Source organism: Lagopus leucura, unplaced genomic scaffold (genome assembly GCF_019238085.1).
Source record: "Lagopus leucura isolate 7727_CA_CO unplaced genomic scaffold, USGS_WTPT01 Super-Scaffold_650, whole genome shotgun sequence".
Classification (NCBI taxonomy): Eukaryota; Metazoa; Chordata; class Aves; order Galliformes; family Phasianidae; genus Lagopus; species Lagopus leucura.
In genome coordinates this window covers 1196878-1221250 of record NW_024962253.1, presented here as the reverse complement: position 1 = coordinate 1221250, position 24373 = coordinate 1196878, and the positions used below count along the sequence as shown (strand labels likewise).

Sequence of the window (24373 nt, the reverse complement as noted above, 5' to 3'; positions counted from 1 at the left end):
AACCCGCTGTTAGCACATAACGCTGGGCTGGCCATCATGTTCTGTAACAAGCCAACAACCACATCTCAGGGTCATAACTGATTAAAGGGCTGCAATTCAGAAGGGTTAGTGATCAGTTTTCTATGATAGCCACACGTGCAATGCCTTAATTCATTCAGCCTTCCTGACAATGACTCTACACAGGTAACTACTTATCCCCACCATTTCTACTTTAATCCCCTAATAAAATATATGAACACAAAGCATAGAGAGGAGAAGCCAAAAAATTGCCATTTTATGGTCCTGTACTATCATGCCAAAACAGCTATTTGTGCAACCAAATCCTTCTGCGAGCAGGGAGGAACTCTGGGCCTGTGCTTCTCTCTATATTTGCAGGAAGCACTGGGCTAGTTAACGTTTGAATTAAGCCCCCCCCCCCCCCCCCCCGATGGGCAAGTGAATATCTCCCTCCAAAGGACTTTAGGGAGTTATGCTGGAAGCAGGTGCCCATCACACAATGCAAAGTGTGGAAGGTGGCTGCAGGAACTGGAAAATGCCTCAGGCCACGTGACAGGCAGATAAAAGCAGCAACAGAGGCAAAAAAAGGACTTGGCTGAGGTGCCATGGTGCAATGGTTACAGAGAGTTGCAGTCCTGAGAAACTCATCTCAGCATGTCTCCTTTGATCCTTGTTGAAACATGAAGGTGATGTGATGGTGACCTGTGGGATCTACAGTTTGAAAGGGCTGACCCATGGAAACAGACACCTCATTGCTTGAGAAATGCTCTGAGCTCCTGAGCAAGGACTGTAGGAAAGGCTGAGTGTGTGCAGCCTGGCTGGAAGGCACAGACACTGACTCAGGAGGGTAAGCACAATGAAGACGTTATATGATACTGATGCTGAACTGCAAAATCCTGCTTTGGAAGTGTGAACCTTTAAAGAGATTGGGCCATGTGCTACAGGATTTACTTATACCATGGGATTTCTTTAAAGTTTTAACCACATTCTGCATTTGAAAAATAGACTCCTTGGTATTTTCTCCCAGCACAGTGTCGTTAGAGCTCCCCTCATCCTTTCAGAAATGCGCTCATCTCACACAAAAGAAACGAGGAACTGGGGACTGGAAGCTTTGTGCTTCCAGTCTTTTGAAATACTCCCCCTCATCACTGCTGTATGATGAGAAATTGAGAGGAGTTCTAACTGAGGAACACTCTCTTCCTAGGGGAGTTGACAAGTTAATCAGCGCTTCTGCACTAGGAGGCAGAAATGCTCAGTAAACAAGCTTGCTCAGTCTCTTTCTGTTCGTTGTCAGATAGGGCCAATAGTCCTGTTTTAGGAAGAGGGAAAACATCTTTCATAGTTGCCTGAAGCCAGCTCCTGAATAAAGCCCAGGAGTCCTGAATGCTTGTTCTTACGCTTATGCTGTGCATGACATCATGACTTGTACTGCACAGAAAAATACCCATGGTGTTAAGGGGCCTTTTCATCACTGAGAGAGATGAGACTTCTTAAAGAATCAGGTCATGATGTGTAAATATGAGGCAGGAGATCTGTACCTCAGGGTGGAGGCATGGTTCTTTCTTGTAGCCCAGGGAATTCTGATAGGAAATTCAAAACTGCCCTAACTTTTTCCCTCCACCAGTCTCTAAAGCAAGTGCTGGTGTAATGCAGGCAGTCTTTCTGGCTGAGCAGAAAAGGACACAGTTGTTCTTGTGTCAAAGATCTTGTGGCATCAGAGAATGAAGCCAGGTCATCCACCATCTGTGTCCCATGTATTCTGAAGCCAGCAGTGTAAAGATGAGCAGGAAAGGACATGTCTCCTAATTCCAGACATCATTTTGTGTTGAAAACAATCTGTTGGTGAGCTGGCAATTCAGTCCAGAAAGGAAATGTAATGCCAGGTTTCCTGACACAATTGGTCCTGATGTGGGACAGCTCTAACAAACCTTGGTTGGTTCACAGGTGGGGAGAGATGTGATAAATAAAGGTTTCCTCCTGTGGCTTTTTTTTTTTTCCAGCTGAATCTGCTCATTATCCTTCTGTTGCTTAAAACTCCCTTGAAGTCTGACATCACAAGGTTAACAAATCTCTCCCACAAGCACCAGGAGATGCAGTGTCAAAAGAATATCAACAGCCAAGCTCTGTAAAAATATGCTTTCTTCTACTAGCTTTTTCGGCACTGACCTTCAGTTCCTGTCTTAGCAAGTTTCATTTTTTCTTAGTTGAACAAAGTTGGAGACTTTTGGAAACAAATGGGTCTCACAGGAATTAAGTATAAGCTGAAGTCGGTATAACTGAATTCATGAGTATGGCATTCTCAGTCAAAGACTGAATCCCCTCAGAGCATGGATGGATTGTAGATCAAATGTGATGTGTTTGGAGATAATGTGGTGCCAAAGGAAGACTGCATTGGATACGTGACACAACAGTTCTAGCTAGTACTGACTCACAGTGAAATGCCACCTATTCGCCCTCTTTGCAAGTGAATGAATTGTGTTGTGTTAGTCCTAGCTAGAGCTGCCCTAAGAAAGGATGCCCTATTCTGTTGCCATTTGTGCCTCTGTTGTGGTACAATTTTGGTTACACAGATCAAATCATGCTTAGTGAATGAACTATGAACTGACCTCAGGTAAAACCCCTTGACACCTCTTGGTCTTGCAGGTAGGATTAACTGTAGCCCAACTTTCTGTTCTGGAACTAACACCTTACGAAATATCTCTGGTGCCTACAAATCCCCCAGAATGGTCTCTCGACCCTTCTGCATTCACTTTTCAGACCAGTCAGTTCTGTCAGGCATTGCCTGGCACTTTGAGCAACTTGTTTTTTGTTTAACAATAGTTTAAAATAACTTATCAATCTATCATAAAATGAATTTTTGGGTTTCTCCTGGCTCCATGAACACAAAGAGGTGCACGTCCTACCATAGGAGGAAGCAATGGCTGTTAAGTTTTACAGTTATAGTGGAAAGCACTGATCACAGCCTGCCGGCCTCACTACTGGATGTGACAGGCAGTGGAGGAGGTGGCTTGGCAACACATGCAGGTAGGATTGACCGATTTAGGGGGGATTAGGTCAAGGTCCTCATCATCTGGGATCTCATCTAACCGGTACCCATCCTTCAGCAGCTGGATGTTCAAGTCTTGGTTGATCTGCTACAGACAAAGAGACAAACAGTCAAACACTTGCAACATATTTCTTCTGATAGGTTGGATGAGGAAGCAGGTCTCTTATTCTGGAATATATTTCCCATATATAGTATGTTAAATATATATGATATTTCCCGTCTATGAAATAGGAAACAACAATAATCCAACTGGGAACTGGGCAGTCTAACCACTTAGTCTGGGGCATTAAAGCAGCTGAAAGGTGGTCAAGCCACTTGGCTCTTTGTAATCTAAGACTGAAGGGCAATCTAGCCAGCTCTGAAGGAGCAACCCTTCGAGACAGAGCCCTCTAATAGCCCAGACAATTATATATGGTGTATACTCTTGGACACTTCTAAATGCTTCAGTGGTATTTTTCCCCCAGGAAAAAGGGGTACAAGGGACACAAGGGGGATGAGTTTTCAGTGGCTCACGTGCAGAATGGCTGCTCAGCTCTTTGGATATAAAATCAGATCCTACAGAAGCAGCAGCGAGAGGCTGAGCAACTAATTCACTGGAGAGCTTTGGAATATATTTAGAAACAATACAATGGATTAACAAGCCCAAAACTTCCTGCCTTTTCTCTTTAAGAGGACAAGAGATCATATTTTTAAGTCCTCCCTGGAATTTCTGCTTGCACCAAGCAAACACCCATTAGGCAATCCTGGCCCCCATAAGGACTGGAAATAGCAGTGCACTCTCAGGTCCTTTACTTGTGTTCTTGGCAAGCAAACAGTTGCTGAACTGCCATGACAGACAAGTTGATGCTTTTGTACTACATGGGGCAACACTGTGGACTCAGCAGAACTGGGAAAAGCTTCAGTGAAACAATGGGTCAAAAGGGCTGATTAGGCAGACCTGTGTCTGTGCCATGCCAGTGTGAGGATGGAGCCAGCTAGACCACTGAGAAGAAAGAAGCATGGCACAGTTTCTGCCAAGGGCCCTTCCAAAGTTTACACCACCGGTAAATACCTTGTGTAGCCATTTTTGGCTTCAAAAGGCCACTCTAGACTGTTTCTTGTTGCTCTACTATCAGCATTAATGACAAGGATGGCAGGAGAGAGTGTAACTCACCTCAGCTGATGAGTATCCCGAGGAGGAATATCTGGACATGTCAAAGTCATCATCACTGCAGGGGAGGACAAGACAGAGCAAAGAAAGAAACAGTCAGAGAGCCCTGTATTCCCCAGTTAGTCCTCCCTAGTGCTGTGAAGCTGTCCTTTAGGCACAGAGAAATTATATCAAGGGAGCCTGGAGGGCAACTTTCATTTGTGAACCTCAGACATTTCCAAAAAAGTGCTCTTTACTCTTGCCTTTTTCTGCTTGTTTACACACACATAGACCAGTTATGAAATCTGTCGTGAAAGCTTGCTTGCACTGTAATGCATATTATCTTATTAACACCTTGCATACCTGTCTGTATCCAGGGCTACCAGTGGCTTTTCATCTGGACTCTGATCTAATGACGAATAGCCCTTGTTGGGAACGACGAGCCTGAAAAATTAAAGGATGTCCATTAACCACACAGTACAGCTCAGTAACACACATGGTTGTATCGAAGCCATATGACAAGTGAGACTTCCCCATTTCATTGCTTTGCACTGGACGTACCTTGGGAACATGCTCTTCTCTGGAAGACAGAACTTCTTGGGAAACTCTAGGTGTCATTCTGATCAACCTCTTCACCTAACACTGCCTGCCTTTTCAGATTTTTTTTCCATAGCAATGAGTACATGGCCCTTGCAATAAGTAAATGGGAGAAGTAGACCAGGGAAAGCCAGGGGCTTTCTACTACTACTATTCTACCACTGGAAATCAAGGACTTGGTTTTTCTGCCTGAGTCCCTACCCATCCTGCATAATACAGCACTTCTAAGGTGTCACTCTTAAATTCAATAAGTAATCTGATAAACTCGAGCTAGTGGGCACAGCACAGGAGTTGAGATGGACTAGCACTTCTTAAATCCCATTATTCTATGGTGCCTTTCAGTTCATCCTAAGTGTTACAATGGCTGGTGATGACTTTGCACCTTTAATTGCCTGAGGGAGTCTGTGTAAAGGAATATAGACTTCAGAGCATCTAAGATAAGGAAAATACATTATTCAATGGTATCCAGTTCACAACAGAGTTCTTTCATCCACAAAACTGCACAAGGACTTGAGATCGTATTTAAAATAAGATCAACCAGACTGAGCAAATGGAGCAAGATACTATGTTTAGCAGGTGTGAACTCAAGAGTGTGATGAAAATCTCTTTGCTCAGTGGGTTAAAGCAGATTCTCTCCCAAATGAATGACTAGCCTTTAACAAGGGACTAAGACTTTGAGAAAGTCTAGAAACAATAATATGTCTCATTCATGCTTCAACTACTCTATTGCAGCTGCAATGTTCTTCTGCTCAGAAGAGCTCAGGAAGCCATTATGATTTTAACAATCTAAAGGCATTGAAGATAGGAAAGAATGGGGGATAGTAAAATATTTCAAATGTTATCACAAAGCAGATGTATATGCTCATGACTGGTTGCATTTTCTTACTGTATTCATTGAAACTAAAGTCTAACTAAATTAATTTTAAAACCGATGTAGAATTTCCAACCTGCTGCAAAAAATGGGACCCACTTGCAAAATTCAATAACCCTTCCCATAGCCTTTAGAGAGTCCTTCTACTCCCTGCAAAGTAGGAAAGAATTAAAGAAGCAAAGATGTCTGAAACGAAAACAGAAGCTGTGAGCTAGCAGCAGCAGCTTGCCTACACTGATTCCAGAAGCACTCACTTCCATACTTGCTCTTCAGTTTTCAAGCTTCTGCTCCATACACAGTCACTGACAGTTGTTACTGTATTGTGAATGAATGAAGCACCATTGGGGAACAAAGAGAACAGCCCTTTGTGGTGTTATTTACTTGATTTAAATAACTCACTACGTCTTTTTCTTGAGAAACGTCTTTTTTTTTCTTAGTACAACTACAAGAACTACAGCTTTTTTATAGCAGATTGAAACTGTCATGTTTCCGTCTCTGATTTAAGTTTTTTCTTCACATCCCAATTGACCTTACTTTTGCTTTTCAGTGTCCTTGGAACAAGCCTGGTCTGTGGTTATACTTAATTTCATCTGTGGACATTGGCTTTTTGTTTTGCTTTTTGTCCCTTAACATGAAATAAATCACAACAACATGTAAGTTTAGCTTATCCTCAGAGGAGACTACAGTACCTGTGTAGAAGAGGTGCAGATGATGTTGTGAGTTCTGCCAGTGCTTGTAATGACAGTGCCAGCATCACACAACTTTGCTCACATTTTATTTGATGTTAGGAAGGCTGAGCATGCTATGGATCTAATCATTTCACCTCTAAAGCTAGTTGTCCCGACAGCTCACAGAATCACAGAATCATAGAATTGTAGGGGTTGGAAGGGACCTCCAGAGATCATCGAGTCCAACCCCCCTGCCAAAGCAGGTTCCCTACAGCAGGTCACACAGGTTGGCATCCAGGCAGGTCTGGAACATCTCCAGAGAAGGAGACTCCACCACCTCCCTGGGCAGCCTGTTCCAGTGCTCCGTCACCTCACTGTAAAGAAGTTCTTGCGCACATTTGTGCAGAACTTCCTATGCTGCAGTTTCCTTTTCCCTTGTCCTGTCTCCACTCACCACTGAAAAGAGTCCGGCCTCGCCATTCTGCCCCCCACACCTCAGATATTTATAGACCTGAATCAGGTCCCCCCTCAGTCTTCTTTTCTCAAGGCTGAACAGACCCAGTTCACTCAGCCTTTCCTCATAGCAGAGATGCTCCAGGCCCTTCACCATCTTTGTGGCCCTCCGCTGGACTCTTTCCAAGAGATCCCTGTCTTTTTTGTACTGGGGAGCCCAGAACTGGACGCAGTACTCCAGATGAGGCCTCACCAGGGCAGAGTAGAGGGGGAGGATCACCTCCCTTGACCTGCTGGCCACGCTCTTTGCAATGCACCCCAGGATGCCATTGGCCCTCTTGGCCACAAGGGCACACTGCTGGCTCATGGCCAACCTGTCATCCACCAGGACACCCAGGTCCTTCTCTGCAGAGCTCCTCTCCAGCAGCTCATCCCCCAGCCTGTACTGGTGCATGCAATTATTCCTCCTTAGATGCAAGACTCTACACTTGCTTTTGTTAAACCTCATCCGGTTTTTTTCTGCCCAGCTCTCCAGCCTGTCCAGGTCTTGCTGAATGGCAGCACGGCCTTCAGGCGTGTCAGCCAATCCTCCCAACTTCGTATCATCAGCAAACTCGCTGAGGGTGGCCACTATCCCCTCATCAAGGTCATTGATGAAGATGTTGAATCTTCAGCTCGGGAGAAGACTGAATGGCAAAGGCAGCCTGGTACATGAGGCTGGATTTCAGAAATTCATAGAGGTAATACTGAAGAACAAAAGCATCAGAGAAGGAGAAGGAAGTGAGACAGGGATAAGGAGAGGCAACACACTTCACCTGAATGAAGGAAAACATTTGACAAGAAGAGCAGAATTGTTAAAAAGGGGAAAACGGCTTTAGCTTTTCCTCGCCCTGCAGAGACTGGAGGAAGCCACTGTTCAAACTTAAAGAACAATAACCTAGATGTTTTGCAGAATATCCCACTGGAGTCTCTCACACTGTACTGTAGTCTTGTGATCAAGCCTCTGGCATTTCTGCCTTCCTGGCTGCCCTGTCTATGACAGGACAGAGCAAACCATTCTGAGGTATTAGGAGAACTGTGCCAATGTGCTCTTTGTTCCCAGAAAGCTAAAGGAGCTGGGGGATGAGGAACCATGGGCCATCAAGAACCTAAGCCAGACACCTCTCAGTTGTATAGGAACAATGGAGACTGCCTACATTTGCTACTAGCCTAAAGGCTGCAAACTTCCATTTTGCAGATCCTAAGGAAGATTCTAAAAGCTGTCTGAAAAGCAACTAAGAAATGCAAGTCTATTGATAGCAGGCTTAGTTTGGCGTAGGGGTTTGCATACCCTCTAAACAGTGCTCAGATTTTCACAGATGTAATAAAGCTGAGCTGGCTGTTCTAAAGCTTTTGTCAATGGGTGCCACTGCTTAACCCTTTCCCACCCAAATCACTCCTCCTTTTCCTGGCAGCTCTAAAGCAGCAGCCTCTCCAGTGAGAAGTCTCTCATTTTACAGGTAGGCATCAGCACTAGTTCCTTGTTCTCTTCCTTATTATCTTCTCCCACTAATTTCAGTGTTTCTAAATCTCCTGTGCAGCAAATCTTCTACAATTGCTCTTGAGAAGCCATCACACAGCCTACTGCCAAAAGAATCCAAGTCTTCACAGATTGCATTTGGAAACCAATGAGGAGCAGTAGGCATGGAAAACCCATCTGAAAGCACTTGCTGAAATTCTTACTGCCACTAAGAACCTGACTCCTTTACACGGTCTCAAAAACCAAATGCAAAACAGTGAGCAGTGCAGTATCTTTCACCAGTGTCACAGGGGCTTACAGATAAAACTTGACAAGGTCTTGGCATGATTTATGAGTACTGCTGTGGGCTTTGGGAACTAATTTGAAACTGATCTGTTGGATGTGCTGCATAGAGAGGCTCTGACCTGCCGCTCCTATTCTACTTAGTATGCAGTAATCCATGACACCTTCTCATTCATCATTAAAAATGCAGCCTTCATGTTGTATTCGTTCAGCTCAGACAGAGTTGATTTTCTTCATACTGTGTGGTATGATGCTATGTGTGGGATGTAGGAGAAAAATAATGTTAATCACACACCGACGTTGTAGTAGTTGCTGAACGGTGTAGGACAGAGCCATGGACATTTCAGCTTCTCTGCTTCTCATACTGAACTGCCAGTGAGGGGGGCTGTGGCACAGGGAGCTGGAAGGGGACAGAACTAGGACAAAGGGATATTCCATACCACATCATGTTATGCAAAAAAGCAAAACCAAATAACCACAAAACTGACGGCAGTTGGTCAAGGGAGATACCACTGCCTGGAGACTGGGCAACAATCAGTGAGCGGAGAGCAATTGGTTTGTGTATCACTTCTTCTGTATGAGTATGCATATATGTATGTTAGTACCATTCCTGTTATTTCCTTCTTCCTTTTCTGTCTTAGTCAATAGTGTTTATTCCAGCCTTTTTCCAATTCTCTCCCTCATCCCACTAGGAGGGGGGCAAATGAGCAAGTGGCTGTGTAGTGTTCAGCTGCTTGCTGGGTTAAACCAGAACATGTGTAGATTCTGCTGTCATTTTAAGTGTGATCCTTCACTAAAAATTACCACCTTTCTCGTAGCATGCAAAATGTGCAATTCTGTTGACTCAGTATGGTTCCTGCCCCCTGAATGCAGATAAGTGATACATTATTATAATGAAGCCTGCATGGAAAAAACAGAAATACACTAAAATCATGTATTCATCTAAAAAATTCTTTGTTTACAGTGGATTGTAGGATTGCCTGATTATGTCACACAGAGATGAGCCAAAATGGCTCCTGCTCTGACCATGCTGTTCAAAGTGTGGAGGAGCTGTACAGCAAAGCACACAGAGATGGATGCTACACAAGTCATCATTAAGTTAATCGGTATGAGGAAGGGGTCATTTTCAAAAAAGAAGAAGGAGAATTTCTGGGATAAAAGCAGCCAAGTCAGAACTAAGCTTTAACACAGTTTGCTGTTATGTGAAGCAGAAATGTACACTTTCCTGCTGGTATGATTATTTATTACGCAGGGTTGCCCAGAGCATTGAAGACATATAAAACCCCTGATTTTTACCAGGCTAGGCTCACTGCTGTCTGCAGGCTCTATTATCACTGGTCCTCAACTCAGTGATAATAATCTGTGCCTGGATCTTCCCATGGGACAAAATGCAACACAGAACAGAGCATTTTGAAAGGGCTATTGCTGCTCCTGCAGTCTGTTTGGCAACAGGGGAATAACAATCTTAAGGTCATTAGGAATTAATGCTCAGAGCACAGATGAGTTTTCCAGTTCTTACCTTGTCCGTGCCATCACATTGTTCTTCTTGGGCTGCTGATTAACTGGGCTTCCCATGTTGCCATTCTTCAGAGAGCCCTTCCGAGCCAGCTCCCTCTGCTTCTCTGCATGTGGGACAGACAGGAGAGAAGCAAAATTAGGGCAACAGCCTGGGTGGTCTCCATACAGCTACAGAAATCCAGATTTGATAGTAGCAAAAAGCATGGTGGAATTAATAGCATAGGACATGAGCACTCCATCTCCCAGGCAGTGATACTGTGAAGGCTGGAGAAGCTGTGTTCCAAGCTCACCAGGGGCTAAAGGTAGTATGCCCAGACACACAGCAGCTTGCTGGCAATGCCACATAAAGATGGTTGTGGAGCTTCAGGATGAGATCCAGCACAAATCTTGCCTCTCTGCAGCTATGGACTCTAAAACAGTAGTGCGGGCTGGGCAAGGAATTTATTCTCTTACATTTTCTCCTCTACAAACTGCTACTGAGGGACCCAGCTGGGTCAGAAAAGTGCCTCCATCAATCCAGAACCATGTTCTTTTTAATTCTAGTCCAGCCAGGCTTGACAGCAGAGTTATTACTTCCCAGGAAGGCAACTCAACAGAATAACATCCTACAGAAGAAATGTTGCTGCCTTCTCTGCTTCTCCTCATAACTGCCCGTGTTGTCCCCATTGTGTCCTCTTTTATCTCACACTGAATCTTGAAGCTTTGTTTAAGGAGAAAAAAGTGAAAGCTTCTTTAGCTACATTTTTAAACAGCATATTTCTGCTCAATTTTCAGAGCATGTTCTGTTTGCTGCTGAAATGTACCTTAAATCTCTTACAGAGCATGGAGCTTTCTTTGTGTATTCATTGCAAGAGAGGATTAAACAGTTTCTCATATAGGAAACTATTTCCATTCTTAACATCTTCTAACCAAAGGATTTTAACTAGAGTTCAGGTGAAGAAGCTAAGCCTTTGCAGGAAAGTAGTGCTTGTGCTATATAAATATGTTGCTGCTACCAGGATAGGAGGGATAGGAGCTCATGTGTGATGGGTTGTCATATAAATCAATATTCAAATTTCTGATTCAAAGTTCTTCCTTGCTTCTTTTGGCAAGTTGGGTTGAGTCAGCAATCAGCCACAAAACTGAGACTCATCCTGCAGTGCTAGGCAAGGCTTGTATGGAAATGAAGACTGTGGGACCAGCGAGGCAGGACCTGGCTAAAAGTGTTCTCTGGAGTGTGAGAAAATGTTGGAAACTACTTTTGTGTGATGCCTGAATAATAGGGGTTTATCAGACTGCTGGCTGGGGAACTTGAACAGTGAATTCGTCTTGCTTCTGCTTCCCCTGTGGTGTGTGAAATGTGTTGATATACTTTTTTCTCTTGCAGATTTTATTCCCCTTGGAGAGGAAAGCACCTGCTACTTGTTGTGGGAAAGCTGCGTGCCATGAGGGTGTGCAGTGCACAGTGGCACAACTCCATTCTATTCATGAGGAAGGAGGAGGGAGACAGGTGTACAAGGCTGCCTTTTTTGAGGGACAAGCAAGAAGAGATGCCTCTAAACTGTGGTAATGAGCACAGATGAGGAAATGGTAGAGGAGAGCACATGGCCACACACCATACTCAGCCCTGCTCCTGCTGACATCAGAGGTGAATAAAAGCTCACTGAAGTTGGCAGGGGAAGGACCAGACCAATAACTCTCTCTGGCATGAGCAACAAAGAGACTGATATGGGATCGAAGGCAAAACCTTAAATCACAGTAATTTCTCATGACTGGAACTTGCAAATGCACTGGTTGTCATTGTCTCCAGAAAAAAAGGCTGACATTTTGCAGGCCATGTGAATGTTGCTATTCAGACATAGAAGGATAAAGCACGGTTTTATCGAGGCAAAGGTTTACAACCCTAAATACAAAACAACTTCCCCCCATTTACATCAGAAGCTGCAGTGCTGACCACAAATCCGCAGTGCTGAGACAAGTTGCCAGTACTTCAAGGTGCTGTGTAATTCACAAAAAGCTCCTGACTCACAAAGATTTCATTCTCTCAAGATAGTTAAGGCCTGACTGAGCCTTTTAAATGTACTGGCACTCTCTGATTTCTATTGATTATTCCATACAAGCACTAATGCTCTTTTCCGATTCAGATTGCTCATTCGGTTGATGAATCTGGACTTTAGTTAAGTATCTTCTTCCTCCTATAAGTCTCCCCATGGCTACTTCTATGCTCTTATTGAGTGCTAATTCAATGTGAGGGTCTGACTGATAATAAATTTCCTATTTAACCCCTTTTCTCACCTACTTATTAGCTTGGAGTGAACATTCCCAAAGGCCACTGCAGCGCAATATGTGCCACTGTCACATTCACACCCAGACACATTTCTAGGCATGAATCGACATTTCAGTCCCCTCTTGGATGCTGTGAAACCTGAGTGGCCAAGAACCAAGAGATGGCAGGGAGAATGGGAAGTCTGTCCAGCCCAGGGGTGATAGCAAAAGCCTCTAGAAGGTGACGGAGATGCATGAATCCCTTTAGACTCTGAGGCAAGGAGACCTGCTACTGAGTCTTACAAGTATTATGAACCATCGCTCAAAGAAGCAGTTTTGGTGCCAATCTGCTGAAGAAACCCTGGACAGTGCTGACCATCTACCACCAGATCCATCAGGATGGTGGGTTTTCAGTGCCTATTGTCTGTTTGGTGTTTCTTCCTGGCCTAGCAGGTGAAGCCGATGAACCCAGTTTCTAGATAGCGAGCTCTTTTCCAAGTTTTCCAGCTCATCTGGCTTTGGCTCCCATATGTTTGTTTGAAGGCATTGGATCCAAACACTACATGTCAAAATTCCTTTCAGAAAAACAGTTGACACAGCCAGTTCTGACAACATTACTTTCAGGATCCAAAATGTTAACAAAAAAGTATAAATTCACAAATAAAGTATTTCTCATAGAAGCTTTCAAATGCATGTATCAGCATAGTAAAGAGAAGGTGAGAGAAGGAACAACAAGCTAAGTTTGAGAAGCAAACAACATTTTTCTTTAAAGGCTGCCCCATATTGGCTGACGATGAGCACAAATCACAGCATCACCACGCTCGAGTTACCCAGCTGTGCTAACCCCTGTGTGAAACCTGGGAAGTCAGTCCTTGGGCAATTCTCATGGTTAGGACTACATACAAACTGAAAGTGTTTGCAGAATCCAAGACTCTCTGGTGTGATACTTAGGTATTCCCCACTGGTCTTAAATGACGCCTGTGCTCCTGTATGGCTCCCTAAGCCTTGAGGCCTCAGCTTCAGACATGAGGGGCACAGTCCAACCACAGAGAATAGGTTTAGTTTGTCCTCCACCTTTGGCAACTTTTGGAACCAGACACGCTAAGGCTCTCCATGGCCAGGTCTGCCTGTGCTGCCCGCTGTATTCCAACATGTGCACAAAACTTCCATGAAGCAGTAGACTTGAGGGAAAATTGATACCAGCACTGCAAAATCACCTAATTCTGGGCAACCTGAAGGCACTAGAAGAATGAGGAACAGTGGTTAACAGGCACTGCTGCCCAATAGCAAGAAAATAGTACACAGGAGAACAAATGAAGGAATGGAAGACTGTGATTTCCAGACACCAGCTATTTCATGCCTGATGAGTTTGCTGTTGGATGGTCAGCAAAAAGCTAATACAGCAGAGATACAGCAGAGGTGAGTGACAGAGACTTGGAGACTGGGAAACCAGAATGAAACAAGGCTGCTTTCCAGCTATTTCAGGTAAATGACTAACTGTTGGCAGTAAAAGGCAGTGTAATAGCAGGGCTCCAAGAATGCTTTCACCGTTTGCAAGCATTTGAAATGGGTTGTTTAGGTTTCATTACATTTAGCTGTTTTTATTTTCTTACCATTGTATCTAGTTAAATATTCACACCCACGTGTTTTGCCATATCCCTTCCACTAAGTGGATGGTGACTGTGACTGTAGGTGACTGTGCACACTGTGAGTAAATGCGACAGCTTGAAGATCCAGCAGGCAAGCAGTCCCAGCAGAGCCGGTACAGCTGAGGGTGAGACAGCTTTATCCAAATCCAAGTCTGTTTTCCTGAGAGGCACTTTCTGCGCAGGGAAGAGCAGAAGAGGTTGGGAGGATATAAAGTAGCCTGCACTGCCTTTGACATTAAAAAGCATGCTGAATAGGAGCCTGCAGGCTCTGTCTGGTCATGAGCAGCATTGCTGTGTTGGGTATTGGGTAGTCTACCTGGCTCTAGGCTTGAATGGAGCCAAACTTCTGTTTCAGTGGAGAGTTCACAGAACACAGCTGATGCACTGGACAATTTGGCTGCACCACTTCTACCTAAGCTAATTCTGGAGATTGTGCTGGAAGAACCTGTGGAGAAGTGCACATGCAAGGGTGTGCAAAGGTGGGGACAGGTCCAGGATCCTACTGACACAGCCGCAGCTCTGAACAGCAGAGGGACTGTTTTTTATCTTGACACATCTCACTTTCTTGAGCATGGCTTCATTCCACTTTAAGACACTTTGTCCCCCACTGACATTAAAATCATCCAACAAAACAAAGTAGATCTGCTCAATGAGCAAGCTGTGCCTTTGTGCTAGCCTCACATCGCCCTGCTCTGCCTCCTGACCCCTCTGAGCCACGCAGCATCTGCTCCACGGCAGCTTCAAGGAAAGCTCTGCTGATGGCCAGGCTCCAAAGAATAATTACAAGCAATGTTGTATTACTCACTGCAATTTAAAACTGTTATTTGTTCAGCTGGCTGCATGTGTCTAGCTTCTTTGTGACAAGGGAAGATGGCATTGGGTACAGGAAGCATGCTCATGTGGAACTTTAGACTTGAGTAAATCCTTACAGTCATTCCTCTGGTTTTAGACTTCAGACAAAACCAAAACTAGTTCTAATTTTCCTGCTGTTTGTTTTTAAATAAAATGCTGAACAGCTTCTTTAGTACATGTTGCCATGCGTGGTATGGGTTTTGTCACCCTGTCCTAACCAGAAGAGGTAAGAATAGCATGTATTTTGGTCTACAAAAGAAGAACTGCTGCTTTTGTAGCATTGGGCAAAGCAGACAGACCAGGAATTTGGTGAACATCAGCTTGTGCTATTCTGAAGAGTGAGTTATTTGGATGCTTCAAACCCCCAAATGTTGGGTTTAGGATGCCATCATCTCTCACTGCCACAGCGTTTGACTGCCAACATCCTCCCATGAGACACAGCCTGATCAGCACAAATGCTGTTGTTTGGTGGTGGATGAGTCTGATTTGCTTCCTTAGCAGTGTGGGCTGGAAGCAGGCAGGCAGTGACTGCTCCTGTCTCTTTGCTGAGAGCTGAACCTTGCTAACTCAATTGCTTTCGAACCTGCCTGAGTGGGAGGAGACGGGGAGCGCGTGGTGTGGGTCCATGGGATTCAGTGCAGTGGGAGGACAAAGAGAAATTAATCCTTTGTGACAGAGCTGTATTTTTCCATCTTCGAGATGTATGAAATGAAATTTTGGGATGTATTTGCCCCTCTGTCCCCCACTGTCAGCCAAGACCATTTCGGAAGCTGAGGATTTCAGCAGTTCCCTGATGAATTCCACCTTCTCAAGCAAGCTGTGAATTTAAATTGCACAGTACATAACATTAGTCTGTCTGTTCACATCCCACTGAATGATCAACAGAGTGGTGAACAAACGGAGGGAAAAAGAACAAGTGCTGACTTCAGCTTCCACTCTGAGCCTGAGCCCCAGGCTCAACTCTATGTCATTCAGCTCCAGGACACTGGCATGCATTTACTTAATACCGGAACCCTCCTTAACTTCCACCTCCAACAGAGAGAATTTGGCAGCTGGGACTGTGCCTCTTCTTGGAGAGGTTTCAGGGCACACATCAATGGGGCTTTGCCATCAGGCTGAGGAGGGCTGGACAGAAAGGAGGTGAATGGATGCTGTGTACTGTGGCTACGCTGGTCCTGATGAACAGGGATTTGGATCAGGTATGTGTGGCCACATGCACTGAAAAAATTTCACATTAGGAAGGGTCATGCAACTAAGTCATCCAACTACCAACTTGGGAAAATTGTGCAAGACAATATTTTCAGCCAATGTATCTCGTTTCTGCTGACCTAGCCAAACTAGCCAAACTGATGAGCTTTGTGTGGCTTTAAGAACTCTGGAGGTCTGACCAGAGACAGGCATGGTACACAGCAGTGCAGAGCAGAAAAAATGTTTGCATCTCTTTTCCAAGGATGCAGCCAGAGCAGCACAGCAATGCAGGATTGACTCTTGGGGTGTGCTGGTATGAAGTGTGGACTCCACAAGTCACAGAGGTTTCTGTATGGCTGGGCTGGGGGTACAACCTGCTCTTCCCTCTGGAAAACCTGAAGTGCCACACTTCTCCCTAGCAAGGAGGACAGGTAAATGACTTCTGCAGTCCTAATCCAGAATCCACTTACACAAGTCTCTGAAAGTGGTTTGTGTTCCAACACCAGCTCCCTTACCCTAGACACGCTGTTCCAGCTCCAAAGTTCCTTCACGTGACCTTCATGTGAATACAGGAAAGAATGACTTCACCATGTATATCCACTGCTAGGCTTTCATGTGGAGGAGAGCTGGACATCCAGTGCAGCTAGGTACCTAGCAAAGCAAGTCTCAGGGCTTTAGGGAAAGTGTTTACTGTTTTGAACACAGAGCATTTTACCTCCTCATGGCATGGTATAACTGTGAATCACCTTTGTGAAGCAGCAAGCTATATTATACTGATGGGAGAAACTATTTAACTGCTCTCTCTTAAAGCCACAAAAAGCATCTCTGACAGCAGGGATGCAGAGAATGGGTCTCGGGGCTCCCAGTGCTCTGCCTGGTCTGTCTGGGCAGCCATCTTACCCAAACAGGTTGCGACTGCTCAGCAGCAGGCAGCAGCCGATCTCTCTTCAGCTTTGAACATCTATCTGGGCTGATTTCAAATGCGTCTACTGTCACAGTTCCCAGCTCACAAGGGCATTTTGTTGTGATTCAGCTTGTGCTTTTTCACTTAGTAAAGACTGAGACTTTTATTCCTAATGGCTGCAAAGTACTGAATATAAAGATTTCATCCATCACTGTCAAAACTGGAAAGCATGCACAGCATTTTATTTAAAACTTTTTTTTCTTCTTTCGCATTTACCTTTAAAAAAAGATTTTTTTTTTTTGTATCTTCAAATGCTTTTCAAAAAACACTTTTTCTACCAGCCGTAAGAACAAAGTTAAATATCTGGGGAAGCATTTGCAACCTGAGAAGCACAGCTAAAAAGTTTCAGTTCATAAAGTGAATTCTACAAAATATATAACCTGTAAATATGAGCTCTCTCCCTTTATGCCTTTTAAAGGGACAGAGAACATGAAGTTGTTTCATCCAGAAAGAATTTCTGCAAATGTTTCTTCCCTCATAGTTTCTATTCAATTAAATACAGGTTTAAGACAAAGCCACTTGCTTGGCCCAAGTCTGCTATACGGTATATTAGATTAAAAAAAAAGAAAAAGAAAGTAGTCTATTAAATGCCATTTAACTTTATCAGTAATAGCTCTCCTCATTTAAAGCCATCGCTCACTAGTCACAGCAATAATCAACCAGAGAAACGGTCATAATGCCCACATCACATTTGTTATGGGTCCTCATGTCCAGTGATTAAGTATTAAGGTCACTGATGCATGCAGTGTGTGTGCTGTACATTTAGCAGAGTAACACACAGACAGTACAAATTTGTTTAGCTGAATACTCTGGGCTTCAGTAACAGAGATCATTCTGTAATGCGTATTTGTATAAAAACCACTTGAATTGAGCCTGACACAAGTAAGCTTAGCTGCACACACACTTCATCAAATTTCCATGAGTCTAAAATACACACTAAATGATTGGTCTATGGCAGGGAGCATGTGTTTTACAGCCTATATAAATTACAAATTTAATTTATTTTTAATACATTATAATTGGGATAGCTTCCACAGGCTGGCAGATACCATGGGCTGGAATGACCCGTTGAGATCCTATCCAGAAACCCAAACGAATAAGGATAGAAGCACTAGCGCCACAGGCAACATATGGGCTTGGAGGGACACCTGGCTTGCTGACTCCAGCTTGGAAGGGTGCTTTGGATTGTTCCTGGTCCCAAGACATGACTTTCAGTCATGTTTCCAGCCTCAGTTTAGCAGCCAAATGCCAGATATTAGATGTGTTCTGTTTTATCACTTGCTGCACTAAGTTGCTGCAAGCCCATGCATGTCAAACAAAATCCTGCATTTTTTACTTCAAAAAATGAAGTGCAATGGCAAAAGGGCTGGTTAACAAGCTGAATGGGTGGGTGCTCCTTATTCCATTGTGCTTTGATCAATTCCTGCAGAATGGTACATGCTGTTTTCTTCCCTGGAAAAGAGAAAGCTTAGTGCTGCTATGCACTTTCAGGCATTGTTTCACTAGATGCATTGTGTGTTTACTGTGAATCCTTGTGGGAGAACAGGAGATGCACATCCCAGCACGCCTCTTCCTGCTATTCAGTTTATCAGCCTGAGTATGTGGAACAGCAGCAGCTCAGCTGTCCCACACAGCAAATCCACTCTCTTAGTTGGATTACTGATGTGATCTCTCCCTTAGCGAGATTTCCATTGTCTGGAAATTTGACAAAGAGCCTTAGAGCTCAATTAGTTATTTAAGAAGTTTATGATTAGCCAATCTGCTGATTAAGCTTTCTTAATTAGGTTGGCAGGAGTTCTGTTTCGGAGGAATGTTGGCCCCTAATTTAATGTTTCCTCTTGGAGCAGGGTGAGGATCTACGTGTAAATCTCATGAGCAGCACACATACCCACAAATGCTGTGAGGCTGTCGGGGCTGCTGGCAGAGCACCAGGGCACTGTGGCCTGTGGGGACAGCTCAGTGGAGAAGCCTTGTCTTTGTACTGGGTGCAGCTAGAAGTCTCCCACTTGGCAAGGAGAGAGACAGGCAGCGTATCTAGGGCAGGCACAGACCTCACAAAAAGCCTGGCCTGGCATCCTGACATTCACACTGCTCTCCAGCCCAAGGGATGAGTAGGAACTCCCTTCCTCTTCCTCCTGGCAGAGGGTTTGGAGAAAACTCGTGGCTTCTTCCCTGGCTTTACATCGCCTTGTGTGCTCCACAGAGTAGGGCCAGCTGGGTGCTGCCCTCCTCACAGGGGAACTGGCAGACGGCCTAGCAGGCTGCAGCCTTCCTTGTCCAGGCTTGGTTCTGCTTGGGGATTAGTCCCAAACTACTAAGAGATTAAACCTTTCCCCATCCTTAAGGCAACTCTATCTCTTTTTCAGGGAAGGCTGCAATCTGACAGCATAAAGTAGTAGAGGATGATGGAGGGGATGGTAGATTGCTGTTGTCACCTATTTGCTACTCCTTATCGTCCTCCTCTCTCCAGGAGAACTGAGGGTTTGAAAGCTGCCATTTCCTTCCACCTCTCCAAGGGACTGGAGATAAAACACAGCCATGCCTCAAATGCCAGAGGGAAAACACGACTGGTCAGAAAGAACTTATGTCCCCACTGAAACTCCTAAGGAAGGAGCTTGGAAGACCAGATAGACGAAAGGCCTCAAGGTGTCTGCAGCAGCTGCTTTGAGTGATGGACGAGAAGCAGGGCTGGGGGAAAGGCAGCTCTTACCCCAGAACATAGAGCCCTGCAGCTGGTATGGGCACTGCCAAACCAAAGCCTTTGTCTGAGGAGCAGCAGTGCTGGCTGCAGGAAGAGTTCAAAGGGACTCAAAGAAAAGCCTGACTCATCCTGGGGACAACAGGTAGAGATGACGAGCAGATCCCTCACCAGGCTGCCTGCAGGGCCCTGGCTACCTGACCGCTTTCCTCTGTGATCTGATGACGTAGAAACTGTGGTAGATCTGCACTTTCAACCCCATCAGCTGTATTCATTGAAGGGAGAAAAATACAGGTGTGGACTTGTTTATCAAAAGATCATCAGCTGAGGATTTTCGATGCCATTTTTAAGACAAAAGGAAGAAGGCAAGCAAAAGCAACACAGGAATTATGGTAATTTCTGTACCCACTGCATGCATGGAGGTTTGTGTTGGGCCATACTGCATATATATTCAGCTTCACTTGGCAAATACACTTTTATGAGCTAAAATATCCAACTGCATTTCAAACACACGGCTCATTGCAGTATAGCTGCATGTTTGACTGGAATTGGGATGAAAGGAACAGAAGAGTTGTAAGAACAGAAGGAAAGAGAGAAACAGCCTGAGGGGCTCAGCAAGCAGGATTTTATTGCACTAAGGGACTAGTGAGTGTGTGTATAAGACACAGTTCTTTGCCTGAGGAAATTAAGACAGAAAACAGAATGTGCATAAGCAGTACAGGCAGCTAAAATAGTAGGTGTTTCAGTCAGTTCCAACTTGTGTTTGAATTATCTTCCAATAATTAAGATCTACAACAGGTTTTAACTTCCGCACACAGATTCCTAAACACAGCAAAAGCAGGCTGAAGTTAACGATGAAGAAATAAAATGGAGCATGGAGGGTCACCTTTTATGTTTTTTTTTTTTTTTTTCTGTTCCTGACAAAAACATTCAGCTTTGTCTGAGTCAGTGTTAATTCCAATCCCTTTTAAATGACTTGCCTGCCCTTCAGCTGGGTGGACAGGCAGGGTGAAGGGGAGGGAAGGGAATTTGGCAGAAGGGAAAGGCTGACTCGGTACTGCTGGGGCAGCAGGATGTGCAAGAACAGAGCAAGAGAATGCAGCTAAAAGCAGAAGAGGTAACGAGCTGTCTTAAGCCACTGTGGTATTTCAGAAAGCCTTTGCAGAGATACAAGGCTGTTTTCATTTTCTTGTTGCTACCTCTTTTTTTTTTTTTAAAGGAACTAATCTGTTGGCTCATAATCTGTTCTGAATCAAGAACACAGATTTTCATTGCCAACCAATTGCATGCAAGCAGAGTTGTATCAACTGTCATCTTTTTTTGTCTCGTTATTTGTCTGTATGGAAGATTCAGCAGCTCCAAGGCACACTGTTTCTGAAATTACCCAGGGGACAGAAAGTCAGGGTGATGGGATTGGCTGACCTGGAGACAATTTCAGCACGCAGCAACATCAGAAAGTCCCCAGATTCACAGGCAGGGGCTGGAGCTCTGAGCTCCCTGAGGCAAGTGCAGGGAGGATGAGGCAACTGTGGTGTGCACACACATCCAAACCCTGCTCAATAACTCTTTCATGACTAAAGCTCACACACAATGCACTGGAAACAGTTTGGCTTTTGCCAAGACCCAAACAGAAATAGCTGTAACATTCAGAATTCCTGACACTCTCTCCACCCCACTGATTCTGGCACACACGATGTCCAGGAAAGATGGGGAAAAGCTGTAAGCAGAAGGAAAGGGTGGCAGAAAATACTGTGTTTTCAGCAGGCTGGCTGCTAACAGCTGCATTTGTGAGGGGACTGGAAGGGCAACGTCAAGCTTTGGGGAATTAAAAACCTTTAAAGTCTCTTCAGATCACAGAGCAGAGATGTGGAGGAAGCCTCATCTTTCCAGGCATGACTCCTAAGCAAAAATTTTGGGGCATTGGGATGTGCTGATCTATCTCCATGAGAGTCTCTCCATGGGCAGCGAGTGCATTTTCTGACCATCCATCACATAACCCAGTAAAACCAGCCGAGTGAGGACATGCACCCTGCCTCCAAGTACACAGGGACAAAAAATGAGAACCAGAAAAACAACTCCAGCTGGCATTTTTTTGCATCCCCTGCATGCTCCCCAGGCATGTTAAATCCTGTTGGCTCAGGCCAGTGACAGGAACAAGGAATCCTCCTACCACACCCCCACAGGAGAGCAGCATACATGGGAGAGCAAGCTGCATCTTCTCTCCTGACCATGCTGACAAAGGTGTCAGAGCAGCAACGATGCCATTGCCCCAGCAGCAACCTTAGGTGGGAAAAGCACAAAGTGCCACTGCTCTTCCACATTCCTCTGGGGAGGGCAAAATTAGAAACCGAAGGCAGAAAGATTTTTCTTCTGTGATTTGCACAAATTTGATGCGTAAAGCCAGTGAGCCGGAATAATGAAGAACACAGAGAATGACCTCTGTCACTTTTGTGCTGGTGATGGTGCCTGTGGCACCTTGGAGATGCTGCCCAGGGCTGGTTTTCTGCAGCAAGGATGATATCAGTGTTATTGCTTGGATGTTAATAATGAAATTTCAGTATTTGAAAATAAAAATTCCGGAATCTCAGAGAGGAAAATTTGGGGGTTAAAACTTATCATGTTTTGTGCACTGGAAAGGCCTCAGTGACTGTAATGTTGTTTTTTTTTTTTTTTTAATTTTACTTCCAAGCACATTCTGGTTGGCCTTGTGGAAAATCCTACTTTAAGATTCACTGCTGCCTTTGTAATCTCGTCACCTGCGCACATCTACTGGTGGCAGTGCAGGTGCCGTGGACCTAAAAAGGCACCTTTCTGAAAGAGTCTGTTTACTGAATACAGCTGACACTCACCAAGTGAAGACAACATTTGCAACTAGGATCAGCCAACTAAAATGACATCTGTAACTCTCAGGCTCAGGGATGGCTTTGGTACCTAACAATGTCTCAAAACATTGTGGGACTAAGGAAGAAAACACAAGTGAATGCTGAGCAGATAGCTCCCATGTACAGCACTCCACGCCTCTGGAAATCTGAGTATCTGGGCACCAGACTGGGGTGACATCAACACTGCTGAAAAGGCAGAGGAATCAGTATTTAGAAAGGCCTACAGGTTTGCAAGGACAGTGGCCACGTACAAGCCCTGATATCAATACTTAACCTTTTCTTCTGCTTATCATTCTTCCATCTGTGGCCAGCGGGGCGAGGGAGGGGATCCTGCCCCTCTGCTCTGCGCTGTGACACCGCACCTGGAGCGCTGCGTCCACAGCTGGAGTGCTCAGCACAGCAGAGATGGGGGCCTGCTGGAGAGCGTCCAGAGGAGGGCCGCACAAATGGTCAGGATGGAGCAGCTCCCTGTGAGGACGGGCTGAGAGCTGGGGCTGTGCAGCCTGGGGAAGAGGAGGCTGAGCGAGACCTGAGGGTGGCCTGTCTGTGTCTAATGGGGGCTGTAAGAGAGGTGGGGACAGGATCTTCTGCAGGGTCTGCTGTGACAGGACAAAAGGAAACAGTTTCTAATTAGGAAAGGAGATTTAGACTAGACATAAAGAAAAGTTTTTTTACAGTAAGAGTAGTGAAGCCAGGGCAGTGGTAGATGCCCCATGCCTGGAGACTTTCAAAATCAGGCTGGGCCTGGCTCTAAGCACCTGACTGAGCTGTAGTAGATGGACAAGATGACCTTTAAAGGTCCCTTCCAATTCGAACTATTCTGTGATTCTGTAATATCTTCCATAGACTGCAGCCCGAAGTACTCATACTGTCAACAACTTGTTTGTTAACCACTGCTAAGGCCCCTCTTGACTGCTGCTACATGATGAGTACTCAGGAAGCGTAAGTGAATAATCTGTTGAAGTAAAGGACCATAAAAAATGTCCTTGAGAACCTTTATTTTTAGATTATTTTTCTCCTTTTTTTTTTGCAGTTCTGTGATTCTTCTTCTGGATAACAGAACTGTTCTTTGAAGTCTGGCAAGGTTTTTTAATTTGTTGGGAAAGTTTTCTGCATTAGAAAAGTTTCAGCATTATCCTGTAACCTTGTTAGATACCACAATCGGCTTTTCGTAAGAATCTCTTTGTTCCAAAAACTCCAAGATCACGAAAGAGAATTTCTTTCTTCTGGGCTATAAGCAATGCATCACAGTTTGCTCCAGACCAGCGTTCATTTTCTCCCAGGGGAACCTCTGTACCTCTAACAGTCTTGAACACCTGCCCACGGCCTCCACTCTTGTCCTGAATTCCTCTAAGAAGATCAAAACAGTGTTTTTCAAGTTATTAAAATAACAGACGTCATTCTTCAGGATGTTTTAACTTTCTCTGCTTAAAAAATGTTCCTCTGCCAGTGGAAAAAATGCATAGGATGTTCCCTTAAAAACCAAAATTAGAGCAGACAAAAATCTCCCTGCCAAGTCGATACTGACCTGCCTTCCCAAAAGCTGCCTGAGGCATCACCAGGGCCAAGAAGAGTCCCAACTGGTCTAAGAAATTGTTTGCTTGCCAGCTGTACTGCACCTCACACAAACACCCACCAACCATTCTGAACTTGTTTCTGCTTTGTAATGTTTCACTGTGAGACTTTGAGAACACCCTTGTTCTGCTAGGACTAGTCAGTGAAGGAAGTCAGCTGCTTGCTGGTATTGGAAGATCACTTGACACTGAAAAACTTGAATAAAATGCATGTCAGGAGACACATTTGTGAAAGAACAAAC

At 44.7% G+C, this 24373-nt stretch overlaps 1 protein-coding gene across 3 annotated transcripts in view; it reads right to left on the bottom strand.

Annotated features, from left to right (window-relative positions):
- Positions 1-428: 428 nt before the first annotated feature.
- The window catches only part of FAM219A (family with sequence similarity 219 member A), an 87674-nt gene continuing 63729 nt past the window's right edge, over positions 429-24373 (bottom strand). For 2 of the 3 annotated variants that reach the window (XM_042862377.1, XM_042862379.1), the window contains exons 3-6: positions 10082-10184; positions 4536-4616; positions 4197-4251; positions 429-3131 (exon numbers count right to left, since the gene is read on the bottom strand). In XM_042862377.1, coding sequence (XP_042718311.1) covers positions 2973-3131; positions 4197-4251; positions 4536-4616; positions 10082-10184 — 398 coding nt within the window. In that variant the 3' untranslated portion in view covers positions 429-2972. The remainder of the gene's footprint in view (positions 3132-4196; positions 4252-4535; positions 4617-10081; positions 10185-24373) is intronic. The other variant, XM_042862378.1, reaches the window with a different exon arrangement.